Source organism: Falco biarmicus, chromosome Z (assembly GCF_023638135.1).
Source record: "Falco biarmicus isolate bFalBia1 chromosome Z, bFalBia1.pri, whole genome shotgun sequence".
In the NCBI taxonomy this organism is placed as follows: Eukaryota; Metazoa; Chordata; class Aves; order Falconiformes; family Falconidae; genus Falco; species Falco biarmicus.
Window position 1 is genome coordinate 46,017,105 of NC_079311.1, and position 22,006 is coordinate 46,039,110.

General features: G+C 37.7%; 1 protein-coding gene across 1 annotated transcript in view; it reads right to left on the reverse strand.

Moving 5' to 3' along the window:
- The window catches only part of TRPM3 (transient receptor potential cation channel subfamily M member 3), a 286,208-nt gene that overhangs the window by 103,135 nt on the left and 161,067 nt on the right, over window positions 1-22,006 (reverse strand). Inside the window, exon 7 of the mRNA XM_056325516.1 lies at window positions 1,275-1,449. Coding sequence (XP_056181491.1) covers window positions 1,275-1,449 — 175 coding nt within the window. The remainder of the gene's footprint in view (window positions 1-1,274; window positions 1,450-22,006) is intronic.

Here is a 22,006-nt window from a genome sequence, read left to right on the forward strand (position 1 = left end):
TGGTATCCGGGGCTGCATTAGAAGGAGTGCTGCCAGCAGGGTGAGACAGGCGATCTTTCTGCTCTCCTCAGTGCTGGTGAGGACACATCTGGAGTCTTGTGCCCAGTACTGGGTTTCCCAGTGCAAGAGAGACATGCACATACTGGAGCAGCAATGGGCCACTGGATCACCTCACCCACGAGGAAAGGCTGAGGGATCTGGGACTGTTCAGCCCAAAGCAGACAAGGCTTGGAAAGGATCTCATCAATGTATATAAATGCCTGAAGGGAGGAAGCAAAGAAGAGGGAGCCATACTCTTCAGTGGTGCCCAGTGACAGGGCCAGAGACAACAGGCACAAGTCAAACACAGAAGGTTCCCTCTGAACATCAGGAAACAACTTTTTTTTTTTTTTTACTGTGTGGGTAGCTGAGCACTTGGACAGGTTGCCCAGAGAGGTTGTGGAGCCTCCATCCTTTGAGGTATTCAAAACCCATTTGGGCATGGACCTGGGCAGCTGGCTCTATGTGGCCCTGCTTGAGCAGGTTGGACCAGGTGACCTCCAGAGGTCCCTTCCAAACTCAACTGTTCTGTGATTCTATGGTTGTTTAGCTATTTTTGGGGGTAGAGGAGAAGCAGAAAGAATATTAAAGATTCAGGCATCCAGTAATAATATGCATTTTGGAACATGCAAAGCATGCTTACAGCCTGATTCAACAGAAAAACACTTGAATCCTGTCTAATAAAAGCTAAACACAATCCTTGCCTCACCTTGAGTTTGCAAAGAAAGGTGGCACAGTGCAAATAGAATGTTGTACAGGCAGTGATGTGTGAATATAGGTGAGTGTGCAGAATCATGCCCAATAAGCAAGTCAAATATAAACTAGCTGATATGAACATGTAGTGCTAAATAAAACCTGTATCATAATGACATAGCATATCTAAGCCAGTGAAAATAAGTCCCTGTGCCCTTTGACTGAATCCCTTGAACTGCAACTGCAAGATACTATGCACTGTACTTAACAATGTGTTATATGTCATGGCAAGTAACTCCATGATACAGTTTCTACACCTCTGTTATATTCTGCAGACTTTCCTTAGTGCTGCTTTAACTCCCTCTCACCATTTTTTTTTTGGCTCTGGATATTTTCAGTATTTCAATCATATTGATGATGGAAACAGCCATGTAAGGAAGGTATTGCTTTTGCACTATATTGATAATGATTTCCTGGGCTCTGTTTTATCACAAAATTTAACTTGTGGATGGAGAAAGAACCCATACTAGGAAATAACTTACCCTCCTTCTTCAGAGTATTTGTGACCAAAGGCAAGGATGTCAGATGCCCGGCCACTGCCATCGCATATCACAACTGGTACAGGAGGAGTGTCTCGCAGGTACTCCAGAACAATGGAGATAACATTGGGACCTCCTTCCACAATAAGGGCCACCACTGGAACCCCTTGGCCAATTCCTGGAGTAAAAGAAAGAAAGAAACAAAAAAAAACAAAACAAAAAAGAAAAGGAACAAAAAAATGCGAAGCCAACAAAGCAAACAAAACATAACAGAAGACAGAAAAAATAAATCAGACAAATTACTGCATTGTGATTGTACAGTGTTAGAGAAAACGGCATTTGGAAAATCATAGCTTTTAAGAACAGAAGGGACCACTGTAGTCATCTCATTGGTTCCAGTGCATAAACCAGCATTTTCTATAGCTATCTTCTGTTTTAAATACAATAGTTACGGTTGAAATAGAGCACAAATTTGTTAAAAGATCAAAACTTGGTTTGAAAGCAGAGAAGCTACCACAATACTTTTTAACATGTTCATAGTCATGACTTTGTAGCTTGCTTGCAATCTAGATTTGTAATCTAGATTCCAATCCTTGAGTCTTCCAGTAGCTTTGCTTGCTGTTTTAAAATTCCTTCTGCAATATTTTTGTTGCCATATTAGATGCATTTTAAGGTTGCAGCTGGGTAGGTCTTTAACCTTCTCTTTGATAAATTAAACATATTGTGTTACAAGTCAATGCAGCACTTGTTTCTCAGTTCTAATTGGTATCACAGTTTTTCTCTGAATCCTCTCAAAATTTTGCAGCATATTCCTCGATCTGTGGATCCCCACACTAGGGACATTGCTCCAGAGAGAACTGAACGAGTGCTGAACCAGAGGAGAGACATCTTCATTTTCAGTACTTGTGGTATCATTAGACAGGAGCCCTCTGCAAAAGTTGCAGCATGGACTGCCAGGGAAGTCTTATGGATATAGAGAAAGGCAACGTGACATCAGACGGCTGTTAATATGACTGAAAAAGCTTTTATAGTTGTCACTTCTTGAACAGTTGAGATCGGGGACATTCAAAAGGACTCTGGCAGTAGAACTATTTAAGCACTTTCTATTAGCATTTTTTCTTCAACAGAAAGACTTTCTCCTTTTAAACTAGCTTTTTCTAAGAAAAAGTGCGTGCATTCTTCACAAAACTTTGACATGTCACTGAAAAATAAAAAGCGTGCCCCCAGGTATTAATAGTTGGATTGGGAAAAGTTGCATGAGGCCAGGCAACAAGTTTTAATGTGACTGCCCCAGGTTTCCATTTACAGGGAGTTCAGTCCACAGAAGCAAAGGTAAGCCTGTGAGACTGGAACATTAAATCTGGTTAGACCCTCTAGAAACATTCAAAAATCAAATTATTTTTGATAGCCACAAATTTTTTTAAGGATTTGAATTACTGTCAAAAAAAGAAACGAACTGTTCTTTAAAAAAAACCCCACAAAACCACCCGCAGTTTTCATATAAAACAGCAAAATATCCAAGTACTTCCTGAACCACTTCACAAGCAATCACTGGGTTTCCTGGAGAGACTCTCAGCCTGCTTTGTTATGGTTATCTACTGTCAGCTTGTGACTCTTATTATACAACTTAACTAAAGTGCGTGGGGTTTATTTATTTTAAGAAAACTATAAGCAGAGCTATAAAATCCAGGCTAATAAAAACCAGTAAGAAGGGTAGAATGTAACAAGGTGATTAACAGACTGCTTTGCACAGAGCTCACTGGTTAATTCTTTTATTATTATTAAGGACTTCCTTGAATTGCTGCTCAACCTAGTCATTAAGTTCTTTGGGTGCTTAAGTTCTTTTCAAAGATCTTAGTGGAAAAGCAGTTTTGGGAAATGGATTTAAATGAGAACTTCCTTTAAGAATAGTGAATTATAAGCCTGATAGGTTAATCTGTCCCCCATGTACTTCCATCAGTTTTAAGGGATTTAAGCTAAGGATGAATTTTGTTTTGCAAATTTGTGTTGTTTACCTACATTCATTTTAATCATGCTTAGAACTGCATCCTTTAAAAATGCATTCTAGTTATTAGCAATAAATCCCCACTTCTTCCTGACTCTTATAAATAATATGATTTTATACCCATATCAATACATTTAAAATGATACATGTGGTTGCAGTTGAGCATGCAACAGTGAACCTCATGCCACCAGTATACCCAGGTTTTGCTTTCTTACTAGGTGACAAAAGGAATGTTGTTTATAGTTACGTCTAGTACAAGCGTATTTTATTTTTGTATGACAAATGCTATCAGAAGATGAATAAAAATGAAATTCTTGGTGCAGAATATTTTTATTTGTGATACTTCCCAACACAGTCACATGGTGGCTGTTGAGAGAGTCTCTTCAGTTAAAATTTTAATATGAAATTGGAAGGAGATGTTTTATAATTTCATTTCTAGAGGTCTAGCTAAGGTAACGTTACCGAGTTTTTTGAACTTTCTATAAGTACTTCCTTCTTGTGTAGCTTTTCCTTATACCACACCATACAGCCAATACTTCTAGCATTTTTAGTTCTGCTGGCAGGTTGGTTTTTTTTTTTTAAAAAGATATGTGTTCTTGGTAGCTGAATAAGGATTTCCCTTCACTGTTCTTGTTTCAGTCCTTGCTCAAAAGGCTGATCACAGAGCAGATCTAACAAGAACTCTGTCTAGGAAGCCCATAAATCCCTGAAATCTTACATCAGCATCCCTCTTTGGCAGTGTAGTATTTTCTTCTGGAAACTGACTGGGAGGGCCCATTTTATTTCATTATGGACAAAAAAAAACCCTCAGTGATGCATTTAAAAGCTTGATCATAACATTTACCAAAGGTGGTCTTTATTAAACCATATGCCGTATGTGAAATTGTTAGCAAAGCTGAATATAAGTGCACAGATTTGAAAATAAAAGAATAACTAATAGATACAGTTGTATGTGGAACTGTAGTACTAGTGAACTTTCTTGAAGAACTTATCCTGATCCTATCATTATTGTTATTGACTGCAAAACAAGAAGTAGAACTGGTACTGACATGTGGCAATAAGATACTACTAAGAAATATTTTCAGTAATGAGTCAAATTGGGTCTGGATAACATTAAGGATTGAGTAATAGAAGTAGAGAAAGTTCACAGTGCAAGATGAAAAGTCATTTACTTGGTGATTAATAAATTCTGCTATAAATTGGGAACTAATTCGGAGGAAATACTAGAAAAGAGGAAGGTGATCTTGCGATCACAGAAGAACTGAGTCTTTGGTGTAGCAAGGCCAATAAGAAGGCAGGTATGACTCTGGAATACAGACAGAAAAATCATTTTCAGTAGGAAATATGGGCACATCAGTGCCACTGTGCAAGCCACTCATGAAATTCCATGGAAAATACTGCCTGTAGCTATGCTTACCCATGTTCAAAAAGAACAAGCTGGCACAAAAAAGGAAAAAGTCAAGAGTATGTGAGGAATCAAGACACCATGTTATGAGACGAGATCAGATGAGTTTGGCTCATCTTCCTTAGAAAATCGAAGGGTGAAAGACATGTCTGACTAACCCCATGACACACAGCACATTGGCCGTTAATAGTTTAGATGGAGTTCAGAGTATTTCTGGCTATCAGGTGAGTGAAATCTTCACAACCACCTTGTAAAAGTAAATGGGAGAAACTTTCTGAGTCTGGAGTGATGCTCAGGAATCATTACAGATGCAGCCACCTTATGTATCTCAAAATGTTCCTACAGCAGGTTCCTTCAGTCTACTGTAAGTTTGTTCAGTGTGTATTCTGCTGGATATTGATCAGCTACATAATTCAAATAATATAAATAATGATGGTTAGTCTATACAGCTAAACTGTTTTTTCCTTTTTGAGCCAATGAATTGGCTATTTGAAAGCATTTCTAAAATCCGTCTTGCATTCTTTTATTTTCCTTTTTTTTAAAAAAATATTTAAACCGCTAGTCACAACAGTTGCATGGCATTTAACAGTTCTCTGCAAGTTTTATAGTTGTTTTTCACTGTGGTTAAGCAGACAGCCTTTTTTTCTCTTCCCTGATCTCGTAGAAATACATCCAGCATGAAAATAATCCTCTAATTTGAGCCTAGTAAAACAAGAGAATGCTCAAATCCACTTCTCAATGAAACTTTGTAGCTTTGAGTTTAAAGAAAAAGAAAGCTCATGTGAATCTTAATTTATCATATATGATTAACTTCCAGATTGAAATGCAACTCTGTTCATCATTCTGATAGATTTCTTTGTGAAACAGAAAATATTTAAGACACAAAATTGATTTCTACATCTCATTTTCCTTTTGGAAATCCTGAGTTTCAGCAACTAGAATTTTTTTCTTTGCTATTTACATTATTCTCCATAAATAATTTTTGTTTGGAAAAATATATAGTTTCTTTAGTTTGGAGGGAAAATTAGAAAGTACATTTCTGGATTTATATATAATATTTTACAATAAGTTAATAATACTTCTTCAGTGTATAACCGCTTCTGGCTTTCAGGAAAGTTCTCCATACTACAGTTGTCTAAACTCTATGTTAGAAGCTTTTCCAGATATATGATGATTAATTTCTGAGCAGAGATGGTATCCACAGTGTGTGAAAGGAAGTCCATAGACATGGGGAAAAAACCTGTATCTGTTTGAGTATCGTAATATTTGAAAAAGAGGGTAAGCGGCAATTACCACATTCTCATTTCTATGATTTATCAATCACATTTAATTATTTGTGACATTATATTTGTTTCAGAATAAAAGCTTAGCTACTTATACCAAAGAAGTCTGCATATCAATGACTCTCAGGCAAAACACAGAGCAGGTGTGAATTAAACTTTTACATGGATTGATATCAAAAATCCTGCATACATCTTTGCTGCTAAACATTAGGAATTCAGAAATGAATGCAGAGGGTCCATAGAAAAATTTCAGTGGGAAGGAAGACATTGACTAACTCTTCCTGGTCAGGTATTAACAATGCATTTCCCAACAATTTTGCTTCTGTGAAATTGAGAACTGACTATGCCTTGTCTTACTGTAACACTGGACGCTTGAAAAATGTGATGCCAATAAGACAGAACCTCTGACTTTAGAAAAAAGGTAGTCGATGGACTTCTCTTTAACTGGTAATCAAAATATTTTTCCTTCTAGTTCCCTCTACCTCTGTAGAAATTCAGGAGTCAGGAATTCTCTGCAAGAGCACTATTTCGGCTTGTACATTCGCATTATAAAACAGTCTGCAAAGAAGGTCTGAAGCACCTGATATACCCACAGGGAGCCTCTTGTTTCAGCCACTTGACTCAGAAGAATAACTTCAGGCTAGGAGGCAAGATGCTGAATCTGAAGGTAATACATTCCTTACAAAGCCAAGGATATCATCATTATAAAAAAGTTTCTTGCTTGAGTTGAGACTGTCCGAAAGGAGGAAATGCCAAGATAAAACCATACTGTTGAAAACCTGGACAGCGGTATCAGGGTTGCTGACTCCTAGCACACATCCAGAAGGTGGGAACCTTGTGCCAAGCATTGAAATGGACAGTTCAATAAATCAACAAGCAAGAAGTTTTCCTTTCATGCTTTTTGTGGAATTTACAACAAAATTGCCCTAGCCTGGGCCAAAACTAAGGATAGCACTCATCTTGCTAGGTTATCCCCAACAAAATTGCTGTTCCTACTAAGTACTCTAAAAGTATACAACCTTAGAAATCGTGTGTTTCACATTTTACTAACTGGAAAGAGTAGCAGTAATATAATCCACTAAAATGTCTATTTTGAAATTGCAGATAACCCTTCTCAGTATAGGACAATGTATTACTACTATTATCAGGAAAGACTCTTGATCGCTGTGCTGTTTTCCAAACATAGAAAAAGACCAATCCATTTTCACAGTTCCAGATATTTTTTGTGTTTCTTAGAAGGCAGTAAATGACATGGTACTCAGCTTCTTTCATACCCTTTGTAGAGAAAGACTCATCCTCTTCTAAGTAACAGTGAATTATTTTTAAATATCTGAAGAATTATGTGTTCTCCAACCATCTGATAATTACATGGAGGATGTATTTTAAAATTTATTGTTTATTGTTTTTTTCAGAATTTCTAAGATGAGCTTTGGTTTTAGCATATCTTTTTCCTTTTCCTTTTGGAAGATGGAAAAACCTTATTGTCTAGCACTGTATCTGCAAACTTGCGAATAGCTGGGAATGCTGATGATTGTGTTACCACGGTGAGGTTTATTGCTTGGTTAACTACACTCATGTTTCAAGAGGGTAAAGGCCTGATCCCAAAATCAAAGGTCTTGCTACTTAAGAATGGTCTCAGAATTTTTATCCTGTGTTATTGAAAATAGTTCATAAGCCAAAGAGGAGGTTTTTTTCTCTCAGATTTTCAAAGGAAATATTCAGCTTGTGTTCAAGACCAAGTATATGTGAAGCATCTCACACAAACTTACACGTTACTATTTCTTATTTAATAAGGTCTTCATCTCACATACTGAAGTCTTAGCATTTCCACTATGAATGCAAAAAGACAGGTAGTCTCTCATAACTTATTTAATAGAATACAGACAAAAAAATATTATTTTTATTTTATATAATGATTCATCCAAAAAGAAGCAGAAATACTACCAAAGACCTGGGAGATAAAATCAGTTTTCTGAGGCTCATCACTATCTTAAATTCTAAAGCAATAACTTGTATTTGGAACATTTCAATAAGCATAGATTTTTCAGGATAGACTAGATCGCTGTTTCACAGTGTCAGCTATCATTGCTATTCCTTGTCCATTATTGTAAATAAGACTGCAATATTGTATGAAAGGTTTATTCAGTCAGCCTAAAGGTTCATTACTGTGTTATTGCCTTTGTGGCCAGCAACAGTGCTAGCTAGAGACTTTCCATCAATTGTGATTCCAGGAAGGTAAGTACATACCAGAACATTTGTCCTGATGTGCACCAGTGGCAACTTGCAGGCCTTCATGTTATTATGCAGAAAAATAATCCCATTTTGCCCTTGACACAGTGGTACTGCATGAATACGTAAGCTAAAACAACAAACTAGAGGAACTGAAGTAATTTGGAAAGGGAAGCAAGGCAAAACGGCATGTCTGTGCTGTGTGAAAAGGGGTTTTAAAAAATCTACCATGCTTTGCAGAAGCCCTACTTTGTTTTCCCAGTTCTTGGAAAAGCATGAATATTTTATACTGTGAGTATACTTATAAATAATCAATAACTGTCTTATAAATTTTTACTAATACTTTTTATGAAGAGCTAAACATGAGTTACCTACTTTTTTATAGACCAACAAGTGAATAAAATGCCTCATTTACTACAAAATGCATTTACTACTCATGTTTCTAAGTGTGCTTCTAAGAGCAACTGGGACATATCAGTACATTGCATGCTGTTTCTAAGCTCACCCCTGAGAACAGTGCAAATAGAACTGGGGGGCTCTAGTTCACTATCCCCGACAGAAATGTCTCTTAAGTTCTTTGTCTTAACATGGGGTGGCAGTAGGTGCAGCTGAGCTAAGAGCCTGCTGGCCACCCTTGCTCCTTCATCAGGTCTGACATCTTGGTGTGTGTTCCCACACATTCATTTTCTTTTTCTACCTGGAAATTTTGGCTGGATAATTTGGCAATTAATTTGGTTTATTTGGGGATGCTGGTGCCTGTGGCTGTCCCAGTTTTGTTACTGGAGTTTTGTCCCAGGAGTTACTGGGGCAGCAGTAGGCACAGAAGTGGCGTACAGCTGGAAATCTATGTCACATCTCCCACACCATGTGCAGCTGTGGAGCAAATTCTCCAGAAGTTGGATGCAACAGAAGAACTTAAGGCTTGTGGTGCACACAAGACAGAGTCACCATGGACATACCCAGTGAGTTCAAACTGTCCCCAAAGTGGGTAAAGTATGCCTCCACGAACCTACACACTGCGCATGTGCAGTCAGCCTGACATCTCAAAGTCTTTTCTTAATGAGGCACACACTGCTCATCGCTGCAGTGTGGAAACAGAATACTAGCCCTTCCTAGAAGTTTTGAACCTACTACAGGCATGTACAGGGATGTATAAGGCAACACTGAGCAGCAATGGCTCATCAGTTCTTCATGAAAGCAAGTACATTTGCATGATCAAGAAGCCCCTACAGTTTTGCACAGCACTACCCTCCAGGTCCACACTTCCCTGGAACTAGAGGTATGTTGGGTGCTGGGGTACATAAATCAGCAGGTTTCTTTACAGGTTATCATGTCACAAGTTGTCATGTGCTTATCTGAGATAACGAGATAATGGACTCTTAGCAGTACAAAGTCTCTATGACAGGCTTTAGATTTGTTTCAGGCTTCTAACTTGTCTATGTCCTGCAAAAGATTTGGGCAACAGCTACCTTTCTGCCTGCAAAATCCTTTTAGGACAATGACTTTTGTAAAGGGTACACTATATGTGGTCTTAGTGGATGACTAATACAGTCATGAAAGGGAAGTCCAAAAATATAAATCAACAGATATATACTGTTACTGTGCCTGTAAGCGTTTGCAGGTGCACAGTGCACTCAAAGGCATGTATAGGGACCATTGCATGCAGGGTGTTTAGCACAAATGCTCCATAGGTTTCCTGAAAGTGAAGCGTTTATATTCTCTCATGTGCAGAAGTAAAACTAATTTGCATGCAAAGCCCGGTAGTTCTAAACTTTTCCTGTCAGATACAATTTTACATAATGAGGACCTCTGTTTCTTCCAGATAGTCCTGCCTTCCTAGTCTGCTTTATGGAGAAAATTTTAGATTTTTTTTTTTTTAATTTTGTTCCAGCTAACGGAAAATGTTGCTTTATTATAGGGAATGACTCAACAGGTTTTCCCAAAGATGTAAAAAGAAAATCCTCTCTGATATTTTTTAACTAAGTACCTGTTAATCTGAACCACAGCTTCCTTTGCACTTACAGCTTCAGGAACTTTGTGCTATCCATACCTCAGGAGCTAAAAACTCCATGAGCTCCAGTGTTGTTTTACAAGCCCTGTGCTTGGTGCCTCTCTCTTCCCTGGCAGATTGCTGCTCTTGCTAGCCACCCAGTACTTGTGTTGCTCTGAGGTATGGCCCAGTCCCACCCTTGGCTGCAGCCTAATCTATCATTTAAGGGCCAGCCTACACTGGGTGGCTGGCTTAAGCATTAGTCAACTATAATGATAAAAGTAAAGGCAAATGGCCAGCATAGTAAAACAGATAGGAACATATTTTCTTTTAGCGTACTGAAGGTAATTATCCCTCCCATTACAGACATGATACGCCTCATATATATTCACACAGAACTGTATGATATGATCTAACCAAGAAAACTAATAAATGCAAGTTTTTTAAACGGCAAGAAACTTCATAAAAGTCTTTAGCAACTTGACCTTAAAGTAAAACTTGAGTTCAGAGGTTTCTAATCTTAACACAAATGCACTCTGAACACACTTATTACAACTCTATTCCAAATAGGTATCTTGATACTTCAATTTAGTAAGTTTTAACCGGTACATCTTGGTTTGTTTTTCTTGATTTGTTACAAATGTTTTGGATGTGTAACAACTGAAACAAAACTACACTGCATTTGAATGCCATGTGGATGAATATTTACTAAATCAAACCGAAAAATCAATAAAAAGTTCACGAAACTGCAAATTTATAAATGTGATTCTACTAACTAGGAATTGAAAAACCGAAACTACTTTGCACATGTGGGCCTCTAGTCCTAAAGCAAGTGCCAGTGTAACAAATCCTCAACTGTTTCAAACAGATGACATTTTTTCCCAGGTACAGGCTATTTATTGAACAGATGAGGTTACAGTTCAGGACTTTTCAATGCAACAATTGCTTATAAGTAGCATTTAGTAGAACATCCAACTTAACTGTCTGTGGAAGACTAATGAAGTGTTGTGAAGCTCAACAAAAATGTTCATGTACTTACAAAGCTCTTTAACAGTTTTGATCTACATTTTGATCAATTCTGATCTTAGTTTTAACCTAAATATGTGAGATGAACTATGATTTTTAAGTGGAAATCAACTAATAAGCATTAGTCATTCATATTTGAAACTAGGCAAAACAGCATTTCTTTCCAAGTTTTTCCATGGAATTTGAGGCTCATGCCAGAACATGGGGGTTCTGGGAACTTAAAGAAAAGCAAAGAAAGTCGTTAGCTCAAGAAGCTTGTCTTAGAAGCCCAACCTCCAGGCCATCGCTGTATTTCGTGGAGCCTGCAGAGTATGCAGCGGTGTGTTGCATCAGCAAAAGCTGAAAGAAACACACTGCATAAAACCTGTGGCTTTCAGAAGCATTTTTCTCCAAGTGTTTGCGTAACACTTAGAAATCCTAGTGAGAGGTACTTACACAGAATGGATAAACAAATATGCTCTGGAATTTTAATAAGCAGAATTCCAGCCAGTGTGAGCTCAAAAGTTTGAGGAAAGCAAATTTTAATTTCTGAACTAATATTTGCCTTACAGTAATACATAGTTAATAGATATTGCTCTTTTGCTGTTAATAGAGTGTAACCACAGGGTACATGCTGCTTAAGTAGATTTAAAATGGTATTCGATTTACAACAGTCTTCAAAAACGTCACCTACATAAATGTATCTGCTTCATCTGTGGACATCTGTGTGATACTGCCTATGGTCCCAACTGCCTCAGAAAGGCTAAGGCTAAGTGATAACAAAGAATATCCTGAAATAATCCAGATCCTCCCTATTAGGTTATGCTGAAATAACACCACAGCTTGTTTTTTTTTCAGGGTGTTTTCTTCAGCCTTCAGGCCCATTTGGAAACACCTCCCAATACTATGAAGCAATTTTGGCCTAAATGTCAATATCAATAGCAAACAGATAAGATCACCTGAATATACAATAGATTTGCTTCCTCTAGCTCTGCAGTTTGCAGCCACAGCATGCTTACCACCAGAACAATTACATTATTAACTACTAAATGAACATGACTGGAAAAAAGGGGATGTATCTTGCCTTCACAGGATTACAGAGAAGGATGCTGGGTCTAATTACCCAGAGAGACAAGAACATGCCCCAGATGCCACAACCAGCTCAAACTTAATTTCACGTAGCTGCACTTCTTAAAGTCAGCTCTCCCTTTTCCTCACCCCTTATCTCCAGTATCTTCCCCAGATCAGAACCAGTTACTACTTATTCCAGATATGGCAAAGATGAGACAGGTATATCTTTTAATCCTTGAAAGGACTGTTCAGTAATAAGAGGAGAGAAATTTACAGACTTAGAAAAAGAAAAAAAAAGGAGCCCAAACTCATTCTACCCTTTTCTGAACAAATTTAATAGTTTTTTATTTTCATAAATTAAGTGGCACTTCCGCTTGTTTGGAGGCTCATCACATGCCCTGCATCTAAAGAAAGCAAAGGAACCTGGTAAGCCAGCACAACAAATTCTAAGAATATTTGCTGTCTTTCCTGAATTCACAGAACTAAAGGATTATGTGTCATAGAATGACGCAGAACCACTACTAATAAATGAAAGCTCACAATCATTGGACTTATTTTTGCTTTTCGATTTATGTTTTGATTTTTCTTCTGCCATAGGTTCATTGAATCTGACTTGCTATAAATTCCTTTTTCTTTTTCATGCTTGCCAACCACATTTTAAAATTACTATTACAAATTTTATTTTGTTCAGCTTTATGGTTTCCTTTGTAGTTTGCATTCATTGTTCTTGTTTCCCTTGTTATGGTCACTTCCATTTTTCATTCTCACATTTCCAATTTCCTTTTTGGTATCCCAATATCACTTTGCCTTGCTCTCTGTCTCCTTGTGTCTAATCCATAATCCTCTTTTATCGCCTCTCTTTTAAATTCTCCTCTTTACTATGGGTATGATCACATTTCACTTGCCCCAGCCTGTTCTCCTTCCTCTTCTGCCTCATCTTGGTACTTTCACTCTCATTTTTATTTGTACATTGCTCCTTCCTCATCTGTCTAAATCTACCTCGTCATGTATCTTCCATCCTACCAGATGTGGCACTGACAGACAAATATGTGGGCCTGACACCTGGACCATATTTTCATTTAATATTGTACTGGTCCTAAAAACTTCTCTGAAGGACATTAAGAATGGTAACAGGAAAAACTGATGAAAAATTTGTGATACCTTCTTTTGATTCTCACACCCATCTTTGCAAAGGAACAAAGTTTAGAGTCCTCAGAACAGGCAAGATATGGGAAGAGCCTATGTAAGACTAAAGTCTGGGATTTGTGAGCCTCACAGGCCAATGACAACCCACTTGGTTACATTCTACAGGATGGCAATGTACTGTTCAAAGCTGGCACTTCAAGTTCAAAGACATGGACACAAGAACCCTCATGGATTTCAGTCAAAACTTACCCTATCTGTCCTAGCAGTCAACTGTTTATTAGGCCAGTACTACAGGACCTAACTGGTTTCGCTCTTCTTGGAGCTCATCAGCTGTAGGTAATGGCCTAAGAGACTCAGGAGCAACCGCAGTTTCACTAATCTTCACATTCTGTCTAGTCTTCCTTGGTACTTTCCCTGGTTCCTTTTGGATGTGAGTGCTACCACGTATTGTAGCCAGCACTTTAGAAAGTTATCACAGTAACATAAAAAATTTTTACACTGCCTTGAATTACATATTGAGGAGATTTTCCTTGTCATATTTTGCATATCTGTCAACATATTTGACACTATATAATCTCAGAAAATTATCCATCCTTTCTCACCTGTTCTAGAAAACTACAACAGGTGAGATATAGAACAGCACCTTCACCCTAAAATAATCTCTGTTTCTTAGTTATATGGCTTTGTTCAATAAATCTAAAATGTCCAAACATTATAGAGCTGAATTGACCTGTGTTCTTTAGCTTGTAGATCAGTCATATGAAAACACACATTTTCAAAAAACTCATCTGCTACAACTCAAGTTCATGAGAGGAATTTATGTATCCACCTGCACTCAATCAATTATGCATTTATCTGTGCTTCAAGAACAATTTTTATCCTGCATGTACTCTCTCAGTCCTTTCTGAGATTATATGTTTGTCTCATACACCAACATCATGATGCTTTTGATGAAAAAAGCCCAAGTTTCCAATCTCTAACAAAATCTGAAATGAGCCAAGCTTCAAACAGTTCTGAGTTTTACTCAGATTTCACAGGAGCCAAACATGAAGCAGGGTTCCTCTCCTACAGAGAAGTCTGTACCTACATCTTCCCAGCTATGTAGTTATGAAAATACATCTAGGGCTGCACAGGATATGAAGGAAAAATCTGAAACAAATGAGAATTCCAATGCATTTGATGATGGTGCAATGGTCAGAGGAGATGCCAATGATGACAGTTGAACGTCCCTTTGCCTTCCCAGCCCCCTTCATATATTCTCAGGCATAGGATGACAAAGGGAAGTCCACGGGTCACATGAATAGATATAGTTGACATATTACCCTGTCCAAATTACCTTCTTATTCCAATCAAATCACCCATCAATTCCTTACTCAGAGGTAACTTTTTCTCATAGGCCTACCAAAACTCAACTACATTTACTAACTCTATGAAGAAGAAAGATTAAATACAAGGACACAGGTACCAATGCCTGCAATGTCAGTTTTGAAACAGCATACCATAAAGGTAGAGTAAATCCACAACACCAAACAGCATGTTTAAATTAGGAACAATTACAGACTGATAATGAATAGTAATATTCCACATGAAGCCCTACGTGGCCTGGGAGACAATTGTTCCAGAAATGTACTAATCGAAAGAAGAGGAAGAATATCACTAGGTGGACCTACACAACCGAATGATTTGGTGTGGTGATCTTCCTAAGAAATACAAACATGCTTCACTGTATGGAACTGACTGAGCAGCACAGAGTGATTCTTAGGCAAAATACACAGAGGTTGATGGAAACAAAACCCAAACCTCCGAGATGTCTAGAGTTTCTAGGAAAGAGGACAAGGAACTAGCCCTTAATAAAACTGCCGTACTGAATATCTATTTTTTTCTATTGTTTTCACACAGTGCAGAGAAGATAAAGCACAATGTAGGTAACACTTCAAGTGTTACTGCTGCAGCAGGAGTGAGAGACAAAAGTAGTTTTGAGGCTCACTATATAAATCTGTTGTGGCAACATTAATACAAATGGATATTTAGCTTTAACATAAATGTACACCTTGTTCTTCAAAGCCTTGTGACACAGTCCACCTACTCCAGAAGGGTGGCCAGCTGCATGCAAGTGGATCCCTTCCGATCTATAGCCCACATTTGGCTTTGAAGAAGAAATAAATTTGTCCATTTTCTGGATCTGTAAGCCTCAAAAAGGCCAAAAGAGTGTGTTTGTTAAAGGAGTTTATAAAAGATACAAAATAAACCAAACTACTCAAAGCATTTTGATTTTTTGACCGAAAAGTACTTCCAACTAAATGCGCGTTGCCTTTATGTCCTCTGCCTTATTCTGGTTTCAAATATATCTTTGGTTACATGCCCTCATTTGTACCTTATTTTTGGGTCTTCTGGAAAAAGAATTGTCAAAAATCTCGAAAAGGGCTTTGTCTTTTCTGCATAACTGTTCCTGAAGAAGAAGGTGGTAGCTAGTCTTATGAAGTATAAAGAGTTTTCATAGTGGAAAATATCTTCTCCTCTTATCAAAACAGTCTGGATTCCTGCTGTCTAGATGACATTATGTACGCTTGTTAACTTCATTCCTCATGATGATGGCGAGGTCCTTTTGCCTCATCACCCCTCTCTATTTCTCTGAGGTTGTGTCTCATACTATAAAATGGCAGACACCTAAGGAGTTCAAACTGACAAGTAAACCAGCCTCTTTTAAATCATTAGAGCAAACATTAGATCTTACATTTTAGTCCATGGCGGTAGACGTGAACCTAAGTTTGAATACCACTGCCTTACTGGTTGGCCTTCACCTATTTCCAAAGCAAATTTTAAGGATGTGAGATTTCTTTCAAATAGTTACAAAGAACAGAAAATTCTGGCAGTATTCTGACCAAGATTTAAGCCTTTTGGTAGATGAAGTTGTCAATGTAAGAAAGATGTCTGGATTTAGAAGAAAAATATCTTTAGCACATGATGAATATGTTTTCAAGGCCAAGTGTCAGATTTGCAAATATCACACAAAAGCTTATTCTGCCCTTCTAACCAATACTGAAAGCACATTACTGCTTTCTAACACATGCTAAACACAAATTTGATTACTGATATGTATGTGCTGATACATGCAAGATGAAGAAAATGATTGTATGTTTCCTGAAATAGGCATACACAAGAACATGCTATAAGTGCATGCTTTGCTATGCTATGCTATGCTACATGTGGCATCCAGCTTCCGATTCTGCTGACATACATCCTCCTATAGAAAAACTTACAACATTCCTAACTAATTCACAACCTCTTTAAATCAAATTAGGTCTTTTATATGGGCTATGTGCAATCATCTTATGCATACAAATAATGTGTCCTTGTCCTTCTCCACTGCTCCAGCAGGATCACTCACATGAAGGAAAGTAGGCATTTGTGATGGAAGTGCTTGGCAATCATGCTGTAAGCTCTTTAAGGATTTGAAAATATTTCAGTTAGTAGTATCAATTCAGTTAATAGCAATAACTATACCACATGAACTGAAGGCCTTAATGCAAATAGGAGGAATGAACTGCATATTATAAAAACCCAAAAATGAGTGCAGAGCCAAAAGGGGAAAACTGTAGGTAAGGTTTTTGAGGATTTTTTAAGTACCGGTAAAGGCTCTTTTTATGTAAGATGAAGTAATTCTAGACCACACTTGTTAAAGAGAAAGCATTGTTCTGGCTAATTACAAAATGGGTGAACCCCATGGCATGTCAATCTATTGGAATCTGCTGGAAAATGATTAACAGTCCTCTCAGATCAGACCTATTTGCTGAGTTGCTACACTGGCAGTTATTCTAAACTAACTAACTAACTAACTAATCTGTGGAGCGGCAGGAATTAATATTTTATGACTTGTAACTTCCAATGCACATTTTGTAGATAGATTTATTTTGTGTTTATAGTTGGAGGCAAGACTGATTTACCTATTGTGTTATTTACAGAAGTGGTAACGATGTACATCTTAGCAAACGACTGGGCCATTCTAGCACACTTCACAGGAATGCTTTGTTGTGTATAGGAATGTCATAATTGGAGAATTTGCAATAGGTCACCTCTAGTAATTACATGCTTCATTACTTTCCTTTCTCTGTTTATAGATTACATCATCTGTTTGGTGATACATTAAGTTATGCTTCTGTACTGGCCACTAGAATTTTCCCAGGGTGGGAAAAAAACCAGACTAGCTGCACTTTCACATCTTGGGGGATCGTAAGATATTAATTGATTTTTAATCCAATGACAATACCAGTTTTCTGGTGAAAATTGTTCTGCCTCTTTTATTTTGAACAATTTCTTTTCATCATCATTGGAAAGAACAAGTAAGTACAGAATATTTGGGAAAAAGCAGCTGTGAACAGGGTGAAAAATCTACCACGTGCAGAAGACTTCCCAGGCACCTGGGGAGGAGGAAATGTATTGCATATAGGATTCTAGAAAAGAAAATATATTCTCAACATTTTAGGGGATATGTTGATTCCCATTCCTTCTCAATAAAATTGGAGTGTTGAAACATAAAACTTCAGAATTAATCTAATCAAAGAATACTGCAGATGAGAAGACCTTGAAGGATGCACAAGAATTTTAGAAAAAGAGTAATTAAATCCTAGGTCTACAATATCATGGCAGGATGTCTCTTGAGGATGAATGCCTAATGACTTTTAGTTATCTTTATGAAGATAGTCAGTTAGACCACTTTTTTTTAAACTGAAAGTTATTTTGGGGCTCAAAGACATTAAGGACTTGTGTGATTGTTGGGAAAATGAAGTCTAAACTTGAAAAATTGTGCATAAATTGCTATTTTTATGTCTTCATTCTTGGAAAAGGTTTCCAAGAAAGTAAATTACTCAGCTGTTCACAGTAAAACTCGTAGCTTTTGTTCTAATAAGATAACTAGATCCTGATGTCATAGACGGGCTTCCAGTGGATGCCAATCTGAATATGATTTGACGGCACTCTCTCAGTGTACATAACACAAACCATGCACTTGTGCTACACTAAGAAGTGTGTCAGGTGTGAGTTTTTATCCCACCCCTACTCTGTTCATTACTAGCGGGGCTGCATCTGAAGTACTGGATTCAGGTCTGGGTGGTCCACTTCCAGAGAGATGAGGAGAAACTAGTGAACATCTGCAAAAAATGTGCTAAAATACGTAGTGACCTGCAGCCTATATTTGAAGACAAGAGTTTGAGACATCAGAGCTAGTTTAACCTTCTGAGAAGAAATCTAAGGAGTAATCTAATACCTGCATACAACTATCTGCAGGGATGTTAGAAAGGTGTTAGGGCCACATGCCAGACCCTATGAAGGGAATATGGCCACAAATAGCAGACACTGATGGTGGGGTGGGGGAAGCTTCCAAACGTTTTGCTGGACCCCATATAGATGGTTAACAATCCATTATTGGAGGTTTTCAGACTTGGCTAAACAAAGCTAAACAAGCTTATCTTAGCATTGACAATAATCCACTTTGAGAGGTTGGTTCCAACCCATATGAAATGTGACATTCTCCAAACAGCTGTGAGCCCTCTTGCATTGAGGGTGGTGAAATGGAGTTTAGTATTACGAGCACTTCCAGAAGCAGTGCATCAGAAATCAGCATACTGGCCTCCATGCCAAGAAATAGTGTAAGTGTAGGATCATAGCTGGAAGCACAGCTGTAGTCCACTAACTCCGTCTCTGAGAAATCACCGCTTTTGAGATGGGACGTTTTATTGCCTTTAAAATCTCTGTACATTTGTCATGAAAACTTGCTGCTCATTAATGCAATGTTTTCAGAACTAGGATGATCTAAAATGGTTTTAAATCCATATTTCAATGTAAAAGATTTTACATAAGCTTCCAAATTATCCATGCAATTCTGTACAAATAATTTTTATTTAAAAATAAATAATTTTAAATTATTTGTCTTTAATTCCTGCCTTTAAATTCCTGCAAAAAGTCCAGGACTCAAATGTTTGTGTGAACTGTAAAGCAGAAAAATTTCTGATCAGATCACCTTCAATATTTCCTTTTGATCTCGAAACAGTTTTAGAAAAGTTCATCTTACTTTCAACTTTTTTTACTACAAAATGATGCACTGTGAAACTTCATGAGTCTGAGTCAGCTTGTGGCTCACTGCAAGAGATGGTTGCTGGGCTGTGTTAAAATAGTCTTCACTTGTAAAAATAAGAAAGACCTGCCCTGAGCATTGAAGCATCAAATTGACCTCTAGCTAAATGCACAACTGTGTGACTCTGTCCTGAACCTACAGGCTCAGACTGACCCACAAATGCAACTGTACCCTCTGCTTCCCTGGAAAGCCTTTTTTTAATTCCTGAATATTTGCTGTGGACGAAGTAAGAGTTATGAAAGTGGTAAAAGCTAAAAAGGTAGAGTGGAAACACAATATTCAATTAGATTTTTTCTCTAGTGTCATAAAGGGCATAAAGCAAGCTTTTTATTATTACAATTTAATAGTACACTCATTCAGGAAATTAGATACTGCTGAAAGACTGAGAGTGATGCCATACTAGGAACAAAACCAGCTGAGTCTTTCAGAATTATCTGGCATACTTAACGACCTGATTTAATCTTAGATTTTATAAAAGAGACTGCCACTGTCCTATTTGAAGTCAGTACTGCTTTCTGTCTTTAACAGGTGAGCACAAGCATGAAGTTTCCCTTTGTGAACAGGGTGATGCCAAAGAGCAAAGAGAGCTAGCTATCACTGCACTGGAGAAAGATACATTTGAAGCAAAGGAAAGTAAATAAGAAGATATGACAAGCCTAGCATATGAAAGGCAGGCAGACTTAAAAATAAGAATAAAATCTGCTTTCAGCACTATTGTCCAGGGACAGGCTGTGAAATAAGAAGTTACCAACTGTTTATTAGTTCTGAAATCTGTTCTGTTTTCTAGCCCTCTGCTCTTCTGTTCAGTGATTAACTAAAAATTAAACCTTTTCCTCACTCTCCAGCAAACAGAAGTCTGGTGCTGTCAGTGTTCTTCCCCACTCCACACACTTACTACTGGAAAATGGTAAGTAAGGACACCTGTGCATGGCTGCACACACTCCCCTTTGGATGATGATCCCTTTGCAGCAATGCCACTGCTCTCTCCATTGCTCTGTTAGAAATGAGGGTAAGGAAAGGCATCAGAAAGTGACCATCTGTTTGGCTGACCTAACAGGGCAGGTGGTCCTTCTTTCATCCATATGGTCACCTTTCTATCAACTACAGGCTGGGCAGGACGCAGTCACCTTCTTTTAAAACAGAGGAAAACAAAACGTGGCAGAAAAATTCTGTATGTCATTGGACCAAGACGTACAAATCTTACCCGCAACCTCCCTCCTTAACAGTTCTCTCATATTTTTATTTTGAAGAAGTGTTGCTAGACCCAAGTGTTTTTGTGCTTATAAGAGGGAGTGATTTGGGAGGCAGAGGTTAAATGACAGAGAGACACTGACCCAGAGTAAAGGGAAGAGAAAAGGAAGATACATACTCCTGGGGACAGGGAGTGGTGTTGCAGAAAGAAACCAGAGAAGAGAAATCCTTCTTTTTTTATAGGTGTTTGAAGAGGTCAGGCAAGCATTTGACTTGAACTACCAAAGTTTGGAGGTTCATCCATTACTCGCTTTTCAACAGAGAAACCTTTTGTCCAAACCTGATTTAAGTTAAATTTCTCTACAGAGATTTATTCTTTAAGATAAAGTTTTCTCCAACACAATGTTGTGCTTTAAACTGCAAAAGCTCAAATTTTTCTTACAGGTGTCCTCAAAATAATTATTATTCATAGAACAGTTTTCTACAGTTTGATTACATTATATATGCCATTTTCAAATGTGAATTTTTGTTGCTAGTCAAGCTAGGATTAGAACATACCAACTCCATCTGCTAAGGAAACACACAGGCATGCACACACTGTTTAGGATGCATAGACATTTGTGGATAGCTACACATTGCTCTCTGAGAAAAAAGAAATATATACTCTGATATCGTAAAAACAATAACCCTCTAGTGTGCATAGTTTACAGTGGTGTTGAAAGGTGTAAGTAGTACATCATTTTAAGCACAGACTATACTCATCATATAGGAAGCTTTATCAGGCATGACCAACATTCTAGTTTATGTTCACCCCATTGAGTTGGCCTGTAATTCATTATCATCTCATGTCTGAGAGCCTAGATGTGTTTCCTAGTCTCATTCCAGTTTCAAGTACCTGTATCACTGTCATCACTCCTGCCTCAAAATTGCCAGTTTTTTGAACTGGCTCAAAAAAACCTCAAAAAAGTTTAGAGAAAGCTATCAACAGAAAGCTGTGCATACAACTTTTGAAAATCTAGTTCTGTTCTCATTCCTAAAGGTAGCTTATGCAGTTACAAAACCGAGGCTTGTTTGTGAGACTAAAAAAATTCCTGCTTGGATAATGTCCAAAGGAAGATTTCTTCCATATGTCCAGCCTAGGTTAAATGTCTAGAGCCGATCTTTTTTTCTTTTGATAGCACTAAGTTTCGAAAATCTCAATGACTGTAAACAGAAGCAAACAACAAAACCCCAAAAATATCCAAAATACCTAGAAAAAAATTAACTCCCCATCTAAATAA